Source organism: Coffea arabica, chromosome 1e, assembly GCF_036785885.1.
Source record: "Coffea arabica cultivar ET-39 chromosome 1e, Coffea Arabica ET-39 HiFi, whole genome shotgun sequence".
NCBI classification, from domain to species: Eukaryota; Viridiplantae; Streptophyta; class Magnoliopsida; order Gentianales; family Rubiaceae; genus Coffea; species Coffea arabica.
Genome location: NC_092311.1, coordinates 38,419,733 through 38,436,186, shown reverse-complemented (window position 1 = coordinate 38,436,186; position 16,454 = coordinate 38,419,733). Strand labels below are relative to the sequence as shown.

At 32.8% G+C, this 16,454-nt stretch overlaps 1 protein-coding gene and 1 pseudogene across 1 annotated transcript; both read left to right on the top strand.

Moving 5' to 3' along the window:
* Positions 1-5,320: 5,320 nt before the first annotated feature.
* Positions 5,321-8,125, top strand: LOC113703113 (glucan endo-1,3-beta-glucosidase-like). Its single transcript, XM_072055359.1, has 2 exons — positions 5,321-5,574; positions 6,980-8,125. The coding sequence occupies exons 1-2, from the start codon at positions 5,520-5,522 to the stop codon at positions 7,939-7,941; spliced, it is 1,017 nt and encodes a 338-aa protein (XP_071911460.1). The 5' UTR covers positions 5,321-5,519; the 3' UTR covers positions 7,942-8,125.
* Positions 8,126-10,485: 2,360 nt separating this feature from the next.
* LOC113693991 (glucan endo-1,3-beta-glucosidase-like) lies at positions 10,486-13,081 on the top strand (annotated as a pseudogene).
* The last annotated feature ends 3,373 nt before the right edge of the window (positions 13,082-16,454 follow it).

Here is a 16,454-nt window from a genome sequence, read left to right as displayed (position 1 = left end):
AAATCTTTCTTGTTGGAAAATAACATGCTTTTAGATTCTAGCATTGCTCAATAACTTGGTCCAGCCTAAACCCAATAAATTAAAAGCAAATTAAGAAGAAAGTCAGATCCAAGCATAAACCAACTTAGGTTTGACTATAATCTCTTTTTCTGGTAAAAGAACTTCAAAACAACTCAAGCCAAATTAAGAAGAATGTGCCAATCATACTCTATCAAATTCATTAGGCAACATATATAGATCAGTCTAAAATTTAAGGAAAAAAATAAAAATAACAAAGGACATAATAGTAATGCACTTTTCTTTGAGGCTTTTTCCAAGAATATACCAAGGTGTGTTTCTAAGGTTTGTTGCACCAGAAGCTTCAACTTAACTGAGGACCACAATAATACATCAAGGCGGGGTCGTTTTCTACCCAAACCACCATTTCGTGGAGTGCCAATTGAACGAACATGTGCCCATGACATTGTTCCTTTTGGATTGCTCTTTCCGGTAATCCTTGCATTTTGTTTAATCATTGTTCCTTTTGGATTGATTGCTCTTTCCAATAATACTTGCATTTTGTGTAATCACTAATGCAACTTGAGTATTGAATTTCTCATTGTATTGCAGGCCTTTGTGGATACAATTACTTGCAACATTTTGGCTTAATCACATCAAACCCTATTGTACTTTGGCGTTTGTTGCACTTTTTCCATGAAAATTCTTTCTATCAACATTTTGCCCCCTATAACGAATAGTTAATGCTTAGGGAATCCATAATAACTTTCATGCCCTTGATATATATTGAGTGTCTAATTAACTAGCCCTTGGACATTAATTGCTAAGACCAACTAAACTTTCTTTTCCTTTTTTCTTTAAACTTTATCTCTTCTTTTTTTTTTTCTTGCATTCTATGCTGCAATAATTTTGTCTCCTAATTACTTGTATATTCAAAATAATAATATTGATTTAGGGTGCATTTGATAAAACTGAAGTTTGACAACTGAAATTTGAAATTTGAAATCCAAACTTTGAATTCATTAAGTTTTTGAATTGTTAATTATTAAATCAAATACATTTGAATGAATATTGCATTCAGTGATAAGTGAATAACTTATTAATTATTTTTGGAAGCAAGTTTTGCCTTAGAAATTCAGTGCCACTTAATTAATTTAGATGTTTAATTTTTGGCTATCAAACGCGTCTTAACATATTATGATTTGAATTCATCAAGTTTAAGTGCCGAATTGGGTTATCAAACAGGCCTTACTTTAACAAAATTTTTGTGCATGAGTTGGCTCATTTATTTGTTATTTTTAAACCTAACAACTAATGCATATAATCTTTACCTTTATCGTTATATGTTTTCAACATACAATTACTAGATTAAACACAATTTTATACATAGGGAACCTTTAATTTTGTAGGTCTTAACAATGGGAACTTAGATACCAAAATACCATGAAAAAAAATAAAAGAATCAGGTACAACAAATCTAAAATAAAAATTCCAAGTATCCAATTATTTGTGTCAAATGGAAGGAAATTGTGGTAGATAACAACAATAAAAAAAAGGGTTAATCACATTTTATCCCTTTAAAAAATACCCCATTTTTCAGTTTACCCTCTAACCTTTAATTTTGCTCACTTCACCCCCTTTAGGACAAAATTGCCCTTGCATGATTTTGACTTTTCATTTACCTTGTTTTCCTTTCTTTTATATCTTTTTCTCTTTTTTCTTTGTTTAATTCTTTCTCTTTCCCACAAAAATCTTCACCTTAATGATTGAAATTAAAAAAGAGAAATTGCAGAGATCTATCTTCTCCTTAAATGATTAAAAAAATATTCAAATCACTTTCCTAAAATATAATTTTTTTAGCCTTTCAATTATTTTAATTTTGGATTTTCCTCTTTCCTTTCTAGTTTCTCATTTTATTCCCAAGAAAATATCTTAAGATGAAATTGTGACCTGATTAATAATCATCAATTGAAATTTGTGACATGTGGCATCATACAAAAAATCAAAATTAGTTTTTGATGCCTTTTAAACCTTCACCCAGAAATATGCAATTACAAACTCAAAACAAAAATTTTCGTTGAAATGAAATTTCTATTGGGAAGGGTGAAAGAGAGAAGATAGAGAAAAATAAATAAAAGAAAGGAAAATAATTTCATCTTATGATATTTTCTTGAGAAAAAAATGAGAAACTAGAAAGGAAAGAGGAAAACCAAAATTAAAAGAATTGAAAGGCTAAAAAAATTGTATTTTAGGAAAGTGATTTGAATATTTTTTTAATCATTTAAGGAAAAGATAGATCTCTGCAATTCCTCTTTTTTAATTTCAATCATTAAGGTGAACATTTTTGTGGGAAAGAGGAAGAATTAAATAAAGAAGAAAGAGAAAAAGAAATAAAAGAAAGGAAAACAAGGTAAATGAAAAGTCAAAAGGGGATTAAATGAGTAAAATTAAAGGTTAGGGGGTAAACTGAGAAATGAAGTATTCTTTAAGGGGATAAAATGTGATTAACCCTAAAAAAGAAGAAGAAGAAGAAGAAGAAGAGAGGTATGTAGTTCTAGGCACTTAGTATGTAAGAATAGAAATCAATATATCATCTTTTAGGACTATATTGCTATCAACTTAAACTCTTAGGTATAGGAGCAAATTGCTAATACAAAGAACTTAGCGGTCAAAGTGCAACAAGAACATAATTTTAGTGGTTAATGTAGTTAAGCCTAGTATTGCTTTGAATAATTTTCAGTCGACTATCTTAATAATCTTGTATTGCTTCTCATATTGAGTTTTACTAAAAGTGCTTTTAACACCAAAATCTCTACTTCTAATTTTATGAGATGGTGTTTGTCAAACATCTCAAAAGTACTTTTACCACTTAAAAGTGATTTTTTTATCAAAATCATCGCAACTCCAAACGAGGCTACATTACATGGTGGAGAATTACTTAAGGAGATGCATGGTGCTACCTCAAACTGACTAACTGATTCTTAAACCCAAAAACAAAGTACCAAAAAAGATATTAAATTATTGTGAGCTAAGAAATTTGGACCAAATCAACTAAAATACCTCAAATAAATTAGACATACAACTGCACCATTTGAATTGTTGCTGCTTGGGAACCCTAATATTTTCCTTTTAAACAACAACTGGGAGTCGCGAACTCAAAGGACCCAACTCTTTGGTCCATTTGATTAATCTGAATTTAGCCGAATTTACACATTCATATAGAGGTTGGCCAAGAAGAATTTTTTTTTTTGGGTAAGCAATTTAGCGGAGAAGATAAGGATAAAAAAACAATCAAGTAGAAAACCAATTACATAATTTAGAAGTACAACTATTTTTCACTTTGGTTTTTAAACTGGGCATAAGTGCACGGAATTCTGGCCCCTGCAAATGGTCACAAAAAATGTAGTAATATGACTATTGGGCATTTAAGATGGCATATAATTTACTTGAAACAAAAGAAGTATTATAATATAGCTAGAGTAAATTACACTAACTCTACTCTCTTCTAGTTTTTTCAAAAGTTAAATACCTCCCTATTGATTTCCAAAATAACATAGACCTCGATCTCATATCAATGTAGTAAATTTTTTCTTTTCTTCAAACTGTACAATTGCACAACATTGGTAGCACCTAATTGTATGCAAAGCCATCAAACTTTGCAATGATTTTGGTTTCACGTTTTATCCTTTGCCTTTCTTGTTTGTTTCCTCTACGTTAAAAAAAAATAAAAGTTATCAAAACTAAGAGTTTTAATTCTCTCCAATAAAAAGAAAAAGTAGAATAACGGAGTTTTTCATGAAAATTTGAGAACTCTGGTATTTGTAATTTCGTTTTAAAATTTGTTTATTCTCAAGAATAAAAAAAATTAGAGATGAATGGTTTTAAGGTAAATTGATTAAAATGAGGTGTCACAATTTAATACTGTGAAATACCAACTCATATATACATGAATATTAGATAATAGAATCAATATATTCACTTATTTACTAGTAAAGTTAAAACACACAAAAAAAAAAAAAAAAGAAATGCACCCGATCTAAAAATAAAAGATAAAGTTGATATATGGAGGGCCAACTTTTATGGCTTTAACATCAAACGCATCCAAGCTGCCAGTGTAAAAAACCTGCATTAGTCTAGGAAACATTGCTGTAGGTTATTCATTGTCGCTCAAGTTTTTTGAATCTCCATCATAGACCTTTGACTTCTCCAATTACCAGACATTCTTTTGCCCTTCCTGTCTTTCTTTCCTTTTCTTTTTTCTTTTTTTTTTTTTGCGGAAGGAATCATAGCTTTGAGAATTATTTTGTACCATTAAAAATTTGGTTCGCACAGATTTTAATTTTATTTTGTAGACATCATTCTTTTGAATTAATATTCTTAAATTCCAAATGCATTAACTTTGAATTTTCCATGGCAAACATGAAGTGGATGATCTTGTCTTATGTTGGAAATTTGTGACTAACTTGCACGCAATGTTATCTAGACCAGGACCATGATCTCACAGACAAGAACGATATTGGATGAAAACCCTCAACTGAAACCAACTTTATGAACTTAACCGACAAGCGTAAAAGAATGACAACTTCTTACATAGTTTTCGTGTGTTTACCTTGTTTTACTGAGGCTTCCCTCTTTTTGTTTAAACTGATTTCTATGTCAATAAAAAGAATTTTGCTTAAAAAAAAAAAGAAATTCTTACATATTTTTTGAGAGTAGATCTGTGGCAATAAGTATTATTCTAGTAGTGCATATATTGGTTATCTTAGCGGACACATTTATGGTGTTATTACATATTTTTGTAGAGTATAATTGAAAGTCCTTAAGCCTACATAAATGTTCAATTTTCTAGCTTTATTGGAATATACAGGGATGGTGCTATATTGATATACAAACTACAAAGAGTTTTCAGCCTAAATTCTTGAGTCTTGAGAAAATTGTGATAGAATTCGACGTTTAGAGGTGGCAAAATGGATATTTGGATCATTGACGGTTCCATCTAAATGTTCATGGATCGAATTGATCTAGTTCACTTAGATCCATTTACTAAATGGTTATAAATAGATTGTACTTAAACGGATAATGGTGGCCAATTATCTAGTAACAATCCATTTAATTGAATATGTACCAGTTTCTTACTTTTTTTTTTTCTACTTGCACCCATTTACCTGAAGAACACTCAATCCTCAATTTAGCACAAAAGTAGGATAGAAAAATTGCATGAATTAGAAAGAGTTGAATGAAGTACATATGCGTGAGCAATGACCGGTACAGACGAACATGCACCTCAACCACATAAAGATTTGGATGATGGGGGAATAAACAGTGGATATAAGAATGGTGAGGATCAAACTTGTGCTGCATGTTTTCTTTTCTTTTCTTTGAAGTCTGTCATTTTTCCCCTGTAAGAAGAACCCTGGCCTGTCTATTCTTTCATATCTTTCTTTTGTAAACCTTTTGAGAGCTATTTTCTTCCCTTTTCCCCTAACCATATTCCCTACCATTTAGCAACGTACAACAGTAGGATGACTACTGTCCTGGCCTTACTTGTGCTGTTTTTGCTTATTGCTAGGATCTCAGGTATATCTCAACCTCTCTAGATGTTCCTGGCTTGTTTCCACGAATCATATGTGCATGCAAATGACTATTATTTTAATTGATCTCCTTTTTTGTCCCTTTCTTTTAAGCATGTAGGTGTAATGAAATATATAGAGTCTAGTCTGCAAGTGAATATGTGTTGCATGTATACTAGACCACTTTAGACAATTAGCCCTTTCCTTTACTTTATATTATTTTCTTCATGCATCCCATATTCACTAATGAAGATTTAATCACAATTCTAGATTGTTTTAAATTGTGCAATGTATCATAATTACATCTTTACAATTGCAACTGGATGATATTTGATTGGGAGTTGAGACTCATCCTTCATTCATGTCTACACTTTCGAAAGTTTGTAGTGGTTATGAGACGAAGAATCTTTGCTTACACAGTGGCAATTATTATCTCCATTAGGATTTTTTAGAAAGAGCAAAACAACCACTTGATTTCATAGCTGATTCAAGCAGTGAGCAGAAATGGATGTCCAACATAAAATATTACATTGTATTTAAGCATTTTGACTTCTTTTTACAAAGTAATGCAACTGCTTTAACCTTTTTATATTGATCTCAAATATTTTTATTGCACCATCCGTGATTGAACATTTTCTGCAATGTTCATACGTGAAAAAAAAGGGCAAATTACATTTTATCCCCATGCGGTTTAGCCTTTTTTTTTACATAACCCCCATATGGTTTCAAAAGGTATAAATAGCCCTCTCATGGTTCGGATTAAAGTGTCACAGTGACGGAAATAGTCACTCGTAACGGAACTTATAAAAATGTCGAAATTACCATTATAAATACATGATACATTAACCACGTATGATTTTTATATTTTACCATATAAACCCCTTATAGTTTAATATTTTACCATATAACCCCCTTCTAGTTTTCAAAATATACATATAACCCCCCTTGGTTAATAAATAATTTTCAACTTTACATAAGGGTAATTTTGACTTTAGGTGACTCCGTTATGAATGATCATTCATGTCACTTTGACACTTTAATCCAAACCATAAGGGGGTTATGTATAGCTTTTGAAACCATGGGGGGTTATGTAAAAAACGCTAAACCACAGGGGGTAAAGTGAAATTTGCCCAAAAAAAATCATTGATGAGCTTAATAATTTGTTAATCATGATAGGTATCACTGCGCAATATTGCACATCTCAAGTTTTTAGAAGGAAAATGAAATTTACATACCCATTAACCGAAAATTTTGATGCTATGAAATAGTGAAAAGGGTGTGTAAAAAAAAACAAGTATGTGATTCACAAACAAATAAGAAAGTGAATGCGACACAATCCATATCTCCTAGAATTCAATACTTTGATTTGAACTCTCAAGTGATTGAACTATTGTCCGTCAATTTTTGTGCAGGGGCACAATATATAGGCATCTCTTATGGGCTAAATGGCAACAGTCTACCCTCAAAACAAGACGTTATCAATCTTTACAATCGAAATGGCATCCACAGAATGCGAATTTATGCCCCAGTCCCTGAAGTTCTCAATGCTCTAAGAGGAACCAACATAGAGCTTCTAGTTGATGTTGCCAATGAAGACATTCAATCCATTGCAACCAATCCTTCAGCAGCTGTAAATTGGGTTCAAAACAACATAAAAATTTACTCACCAGCTGTGAAGTTCAGGTACATATCGGTTGGAAGTGAAGTACCATTGAGTTCTAACATTGCTCAATATGTTGGTCCGGCCATGGAAAAGATACAGAATGCATTAGCATCAGCAGGTCTTCAGAACCAAATCAAGGTTTCAACATCAATATCTGCAGGTCTGCTAAGCGTTTCTTATCCTCCCTCGCAAGGTTTGTTTTCGAACGAGGCTAAACCATTCATTAAACCTATAATTGATCTGCTAGTCCGAAATAATGCACCATTGCTAGTCAATGTGTACCCGTACTTCAGCTATATTGGTGACCCAGTCGACATTTCACTAGATTATGCATTTTTTACCTCAAGAGGTATTGTTGTTCAAGATGGTTCGTTTGGATATCATAACATTTTTGATGCAATTCTGGATGCTCATTATGCTGCTCTAGAAAAAGAAGGCGGTTCTAATGTCGAGATTGTCGTATCAGAAACTGGCTGGCCATCTGATGGAAACCCTCCTGCCGCTTCATTTGCAAATGCAGGCACTTACTATAGGAATGTGATTAGCCATGTTAAGAGTGGAAAAGGGACTCCAAGAAGGCCCGGAAGAGGTATAGAAACTTATCTGTTTGCCATGTTTGATGAAAACCAGAAGCCTGGAGCGCAGACAGAAAGACATTTTGGCCTCTTTTTTCCAGATCAACAGCCTAAGTATGGAATTACTTTCGACTAATTCAAGTGTCATGCATGACAAGACCACATTTAGTATGTAAAAGACTTCTTATATTTGTCATACTTCATGAGGACATTGAGGAGAGAGATATTTTCTTTAGCTCTGTAGCAATAAAAGCTCCATAGAGATGCTTTCTTAATGTAACGAGGATGAAATGGATTAAAATAATGCGAGTTTATCTGATCAAGAGCATGAAACAGATTTATTTTCCTTAACTTGGTCTTTGCCGGTCATTGATATGATCTTATTTGTCAAACTCGGAAATTGATGTCTGTGATAATGGTTCCACTTCATTTGTTTCATTTCTTTTGTTTTTATTAAGCAAAAAACCCTATGCTACAAGTATCTTCTAATATGTAGGGTTTGTGCAAAAAAAATGAATATAGAAAGTGTTGGTTCTGGGGTAAAATAATCAGATTAGTTAGAGTAATTTTCCAAATCAAATTTAACAGAACATTGGACAAAATTAACCTTACCTCCATAGTGCATGAAAAATGTAAGAATTTGTTCCATTTAAAGTAAATTTGGCATAGGTTAAGGTGTGGACTAGGTCGTTCTATTCAAGATATGCACCCCTACAAAATTAGTGAGACGATATGCGCCCCTACAAAATAAGTGTAATAAGCTACAATAGGTCTCAGACAATTCGTGACCTTATAGAATTAGTATAATCCGGTGCAATAGGTTTCAGATGATTCACACGCTTATAATCTAGCGTAAAAGGTTTCAACTCATCGTGTTCAAGATAAATAGCCCTTATAGAATTAGTGTAATCCAATGTAAAAGGTCTCAACTCATCGTGTCAAGATAAACAGCCCTTATAGAATTGGTGTGTAATCTGGTGTAATAGGTCTCTGTGAATCGTATCCAAGATAAACAACCAGTCTTATCTCATTATTGTCCACTCCAATTTACACACAACCTTATTTTATTGTTGTCCACTCCAATTTACCCATAGCCTTTATCTCACTATTGTCCACTCGAATCTACACACTGAAACCTAGGGTTAGATTGAAACCTTACTATTGTCCACTCCAATCTACAAATTGAAACCTAAAGTTAGACTAAAACCTTACTTAACACTCTACTTTATCCGATATAAATTCAGTGTCTTTCTTACACTTGTTTTAGTAGTAGAGACCATACCACAAGAATCTCCTTTTGTGTACTTTGTCCGATATATATTTAGTGTCTTTTTTACACTTGTTTTAGGAGTAGAGACTATACTACAAGAATCCACTTTTGATTAGGATCAACAAGTGTAGAATGTGGATTCAAGACATTTATGTTAGAACCTCTATTTATAGGTTGTAAGAATGTAGGAATGCTAAAATATCTCCACCTTATCTGGCAATAGGAGATACAAGATATAATCACATAGTCACATAGTAGAGTTAGTCACCAAATATAACCATTCGAGTAATGGAAAGGAAAACTAAATTCATTTAGTGTAATATATGTACATTATCTTACACATGAATATCTTGCTATATTAGTTTGCACTTAACACTCAATTGGATATAACTTTTAAAATGTAAGCATGTAGATGTATGCTTGTGTACATTAAGTTATCTTCCTTTTCTATGGATTTCATTAGGTTATACACAATTAAGTTTTAAATGACTTAGATTTTTAAAGCAATTGTTAAACTAATTCAATAAATTGGCAACTTCCCTACAAGCATTTACAGCTACTTGCCTTCACTAGTTATTCCAACTTAGGAACACTTGAAACTTGAATCCAAAAGTTGTGGTGGAATTTTTGTAGTAGCAATAGTAGTTAGGACAAAGTTGTATTAGAATTAGCCTTCTGCTACTCTTACACTATCTTTTTTAATTTCTAAAAATAATTTTTTTCTAGCACAGAGGGATGGGATTCAAGAAGTAAGGAGGCGGAAGGGGATTAAAACTTAGGATCTTTGAGTCCTGAAACCTTGTTCTTAGCCACTATGTTTTCCATTTACTGTCTAATTAGACTAATTTAAAACGATAGTGCTCTTTATGCTTGAGAATATATTTTTGTTGACACGAAATGCTTGAATGGACTTTTATGGGAATTTTTTGAATAACTTTCTTTAGATGTTAGAGGATGATGAATTCTTTATCATTCTGAAAAAAATATTATTCTGTAATTTTTACTAGATCATAATTAAAATCAAACAATTTTTTATTTGCTTTTTCTTGTTTTGATTTATTTATGGACTTTGAAACATATTCCAATTGCGTTTAATACTTTAATTCAATTGGCATTTCATTTCATCTCAAAATTTCGACTATTAACTATTCGACTCCCAAGGACCACATTCACCTAAATTCCAAATAATGAGGACCAAAAATGCAAAGTCTAATTATTAACCAACGATAATTTGATTTTGACACTAGACACCATTGAATTTTCATCAATGTCCAACCATGCCTATACCTATTGGCTGAAAAAAGTTTGCAGAAAGGGAGAGAAATAACTTGGATGTGCTCCTTGTATATGGCATCGCCAGAAATTTATTTATAAAGGCTCCATTTTCCTTGTTGAAGGTCCTCGATATGGATGGCAACAGGACAAGGTAGGGGCGGAACCCATTGCCCGTCCCCCGTCCCCCGCCCCATCTCCCAGCCCTCAGCCCCGCCCTGCCCTGTTTCCACCGCGGGGGAAGAAGCCAACAATAAAAATATATGCACACAATGGTGAACTTTACAAGAAATCATATACTAAAGCAAAATTATGAATAAACAAGAATAAATGGATTGCTGATGATTTAATAGAGCAAAAAGCATATAACAAACTATCATCAAATTCTCCACTCTAAAAAGTATCACCAAAAGAAAAATATTTAAAAAAACATGCTTCCCAGTCTCAAAATTGTTAATGATTCAACTAACCCAAGAGATAAGAGATAACAGACACATGATTCTATTTTATGTTATTTTTAATCAATCCAACAAATTAATGGCCATGTAATCAAATTGAAAGCAAATTTGTAGTACCCCTGCCCCTGCCCATTACTCTCGTGTAGGCATCCATTTTCGTTGCCATTCCTAGTTCTTAAGTTTTTTGGTCTTAAATTCTAATCCTCCTCCCCCTCCTTGTTTATTAAATTTCACCCCTTCCCTACTTAAAAAAAAAGAAAAAAAAATTTTGGAGCTCTTCCCTGCTTATTAAATCCCACCTCTTTCTTGCTTTTAAAAAAAGAACTAAAAAACCTCTGGAGCTTGAGAGATAATTTAGGTTGCTTTATTTGCTATTTCTTTTTTATTTTTTTTGGTACCCGGAATATACCCGACTCGAACCCTTAGAATCCGAGCTGGCACATCAAACCGGAAGAGTGCGCCACGGCCCCACGCAGCGACTACGGGCGAGTCACAGTGGTTTAAGTACAGGGTAAGATTTGAACACAGGACTTCAAGGGTAGGCCTGTCAACGGGCCGAAATTCATTATTCCGAACCCGGTATACCATACCGGACCCGTTTATCCGACGGGTCTTCTATTCTATGTTCCGGATCCAGATCCGACGGGTCTCGAATCCGAGTCGGGTCTAGCTGAAAAAATTTATCAAAACTTACAATTTTTAATAAAAATGAGAAAAAAATATTTTTGTAAACTAATTCTAACTAATACAAAAAAAAATCAAATAAGAAAAGAAATCAAATTGACTTTACTCAAATATATCACCCTAATCAAGTTATATTGATAAATATATATTTTTTAAATTATTAATCTAGTTAAATCCGGATCTGGGTCTAATACGGATCGGAATACTATATTCCGTATCCGAACCGTTTTTTGTTTGACAAAACAGATCTGGATCCGGCTCCGAGTAACGGAATTAAATTCCTACCCGTACCCGCAATAATTTCAGGGATCCGGTCCGGATCCGGATCTAGACCCGGACTGTTGACAAGTCTACTCAAGAGTTCTTAAGAGCCTGCTTACCGCTGGACTACCCTTGTGAGAGCACTTTATTTGCTATTTCTGTTTTACTCAATGCTAATCTTGTTGAGCAAAACTAGACCCAACGCGTATTAGACTTTGGGTCATTCGCGGATGGACGACGAAACATGACTACTGTTGGGCCATTAATTAATTAAATTTTGGACCTCAAAGTAAAATGCGAAACAGTTGTTGAAGAACCACAGAAGAGGGCCGATGATTATATAGATCGGTTGTTATGATGATAGTATCAATTCTTATGCAGGGGTACAATCTATAGGCGTCTGTAATGGGCTAAATGGCAACAACCTACCATCAGCACAAGATGTTATTAAATCTTTACAAACGGAATGGCATCAAGAAACTGAGAATTTATGCCCCGGTCCCTGAAGTTCTCAATGCTCTAAGATGGCCCAATATAGAACTTCTTATTGATGTTGCCAATGAAGACATTCAGTCCATTGCAACCAATCCTTCAGCAGCTGCAGATTGGGTTCAAAACAACATAAAAAAATTACTCACCAGCTGTGAAGTTCAGGTACATATCGGTTGGAAATGAAGTATCATCAAGTTCTAGCATTGCCCAGCCATGGAAAAGATACAAAATGCATTAGCATCGGCTGGGCTTCAGAACCAAATCAAGGTTTCAACATCAATATCTGCAGGTCTGCTAAGCGTCTCTTATCCTCCCTCACGAGGTTTGTTTTTGGACGAGGAAAAACTATTCATTAAACCTACAATTGATATCCTAGTTCGAAATAATGCGCCACTGCTAGTCAATGTGTACCCCTACTGCAGCTATATTGGTGATCCGGGCGACATTTCACTCGATTACGCATTATTCACCTCACGAGGAATTGCTGTTCAAGACGGCTCGTTTGGATATCAAAGCATTTTGATGCAATTTTGGATGCTCATTATTCAGCTCTAGAAAAAGAAGGCGGTTCTAGTGTAAACATTGTTGTATCTGAAACTGGTTGGCTATCTGATGGAAATCCTCCAGTTGCTTCATCCGCAAATGCAGGCATTTACTATAAGAATGTGATTAGCCATGTTAAAAGTGGAAAAGGGACTCCAAGAAGGCCAGGAAGAGGTATAGAAACTTTTCTGTTTGCCATGTTTGAGGAAAACCAGAAGCCTGGAGCGGAGACAGAAAGACATTTTGGCCTCTTTTTTCCAGATCAACAGCCTAAGTATAGAATTAGTTTCAACTAATTCAAGTGTCAATCTTGACTATAATACATGTACTTTGAAGAAGATTTCCTGTATTTATTATTCTACGTACGTATTACTTCCTGGGGACATTGAGGAAAGAGATGCTTTCTTTAGCAATAAAAGCTCCATAGAGATGCTTTCTAATTGTAACGAGGATGAAATGGATTAAAATAATAAGAGCTCATATGACCAAGAGTATGGAATAAGAAACAGATTTATTTTCCTTAACTTGGTCTTTGCCGTGATTTCGTTATTGATATAGGATCTTATTCATCGAACTTGGGAATTGGTGTCTATGAAAATGCCTGATAAGATGAGTTTTGTCCAATTGAAACTAGTTACTTCCTCTGTCCCATTTATTTAGTTATGTTTGAGAAATTCAACTTCTTAAAAATAATGGTTTGATAGTGATGTTTGTACTTCTCTTTCCAATTTTATCCCCACAAATTCAAAATTTAAATTTGAATAGTAACATGCATATGATTAGAAAGAAGGGTAACATGTATATGATTAGAAAGAGAGACTAAAAACTGTTTTGACTTTTCTAACATTACAGTTGTTTTGGAATATTTCAAAATGAAAAATATGACACTTTCAATGGAACGAAATGAGTAGTATAATTTATAGTATAACTTTTGGTCTAAATTTGTCCATAACGAATAAGAAGACAACTAATTCAACAAAATATCAAAGTAATTCACAAGTTTTAAGGTGTTAATGTGGGTTTGCCCTAGTATTAGAGTAGGTTTGGCTAAAAGTTTGTGAACTTGAATTTAATGTGAAGGCTACGTATGGAGGAAGAAATTATTAGATTCCATGAGTAAGAATAGTATCCCACATTATTTTGAGGGATGGAAAAGAATGTTTAATATATAGGTAAGGGTTCAAAACTTAGTAGTTTCAATTTTTGGGTCAATATTCAATTTCTGACTTATATATTAAATCTCTTTGGTAGGGGTCTTCCGGGTGTTTCTCTCCAATATGATCCCCGCATCGTACACTGGGAGTACATGATATTTTGATCAATTACTAATATTTAAAAGTGTGAGCTATTAGTAACTTGTCTTAGGTTCCGTTTGATAAAACTGAATCTGAAGTCTGAATTCTGAATACTGAAACAATTAATTTGCTGAATTTTAAGCACTGAAAAAAATATATGAATGTCTGAATTTTAATGCTAAACCTATTTATATTGTTTGATAAATATTTATAGCTGAATGCTTAATAAGTTTAATTTGACAATTTTGCCCTTATATCCTTTCATTCAAAAAAGAAATCGAATCTATGATTTAATTAATTTAAAATTGTAAGGTATGAAAATGAAAATATTTATTTTTAAATCAAATTAATATAAAAGATGAAATATATTATATGAGGAGTATGGAGAAGATGTGAAAGTCATTAAAAAGGGAGAAAAGAGAAACTAAAAATCGTTAGATAGAGAATATTAGATTGTTTAATTAGATAAGAATTTTGAACATAATTAACAAATAATGGTAGATTTGGTAGATAAGATAAGGTAGTTGAAATAATTTTATTGATTCTTATCAGAATTAAGCATTCAGTTAGGATTTTTGTGCTGAAAAAAATACGCACAGGTTCAGTACTGCTTAACAAGTTCAGCAAATAGATTTTCATTTATCAAACACTCAAAACATCAGAATGTCTGAAAAAATTCAGATTCAGCACTTTTTTATGTTATCAAACAGACCCTTAGCCACTTATTCAAATTCAAAGAAGAATTTTCTACTCCAACAAGTCAAGCCCACACAATTCATCAAAGGGTAGATTGTAGACATTCACAAGTTATCACGGGTCTTTAAGTTCAAATATATTTTGATCATGTCAAAACCTTTCATGTTCGTACCTAGGATGCATTTGATAAAATTAAAGTTTGAAAATTAAAATTTGAAATTTGAAATCTAAATCCATTATATTTTTGAATACTAAATTTGATACATTTGAGTGTGTATTACATAAATAATGAGTGAATAGTTTATCACTTATTTTTGAAAACAAATTTTATCTAGGAAATTTGATGCCATTTAATTAATTTAAATATTCAATTTTTAGTTATTAAATGCATCTAAACATGTTAAGATTTGAATTAATTAAGTTTAAATGTTGAACTGATTTATCAAATAGGCCTTAGTCTTTAGAGTTCATCTTTTTCTTTTCTTCTTTTTTTGTCAATCATCACTTTATCTATAGAATCCTATACTATCCTAATCTAAGAGTACGAATGCACTACGCACCCGTCTGAATTTTTTAAGAAACCACTTAATGTGGTAATTGGTGGGAGGCAATGGTTGAACTCTTATCTCCCACCTCACCAAGCCTTAAATAGCTTAGTGATGGCCACCAGCCCAAAGGCTTAGTTGGTAGAAATATGAAATTAAGCAATATACTAGCTCCATTTGGATTGCTCTTTCCAATAATACTCGCATTTCGTTTGGTACTACTATGTATTGGACTTTCTCATTGCGCTGCAGGTTGTACTACTTATGACCCTGTGACTCTAAGCATTATAACATTTTGGTTTAATCACACTAAACCCCTATTGTAGTTAGGTGATTGTTGTAGTGTTTCCCCCACAAGACTTCTTTTCAACAAATTACCCCTTAGTAAAGATGGTCAAGCTTAGGGTTTGTTTTTTCATATGATATAATAACTTTCAAGACCTTGTATATCAAGTGTTAAGATTAACTAATTCTTGAACATTATGTGCCAATATCAACTATTCACATTTCCCTTTTTTTCTTTCCTTAGTTCGTCTTCTCTTCTTTTCTAGCATTCTAGGTGTTGATCACTGTGTCCACACATAGTCACGCGTATATAATAAAACTTGTGATTTATTTTGACACTTTATGGAATTAGTTGGATTTCTTATTTGTTATTTTAAGCGCCAACAACTAATTAAGGATAATGCTGTAATTTTTTTTTGGTAAGCATAATAATCTCTAACTTTATCTCTATGTTATCGATAAAACATATAATCACCGGATTACATATGAGTGCATATTGAAGCAGCAGATAGTATCTTGTATTGTAGCTCTTAAGATGTATTAAAAATGAGATACACTAGATCTTAAAAAACTAACTATACGAACACAAAGCAGATCGAAGATAGTGGTGATAGGTCAAATAGTGCATTAAAAAAAAAAAAGCAAAGAAAATGAAAGAAGAAAGGTAAGTAAATCTAGGCAACTTATTGTTTAAGGTCTAGAAGTCACAGTGTCATATTTGTAGATAAAATACTAACTATGAACTTTAACTTTTAGTTATGGGGGAAAAATGCAGATACAAAGTATTTAAGGGACAAATTTAACAAACACCTAATGACATTGTGGTTTAATGTAGTTAAGCCTAACAT

Bases quoted from the DNA above. Each gene is read 5' to 3' on its own strand.
- LOC113703113 (XM_072055359.1), top strand. From the start codon at position 5,520: ATGACTACTGTCCTGGCCTTACTTGTGCTGTTTTTGCTTATTGCTAGG. The intron at 5,575-6,979 runs GTATATCTCAAC...ATTTTTGTGCAG, and splicing joins GCTTATTGCTAGGATCTCAG to GGGCACAATATATAGGCATC.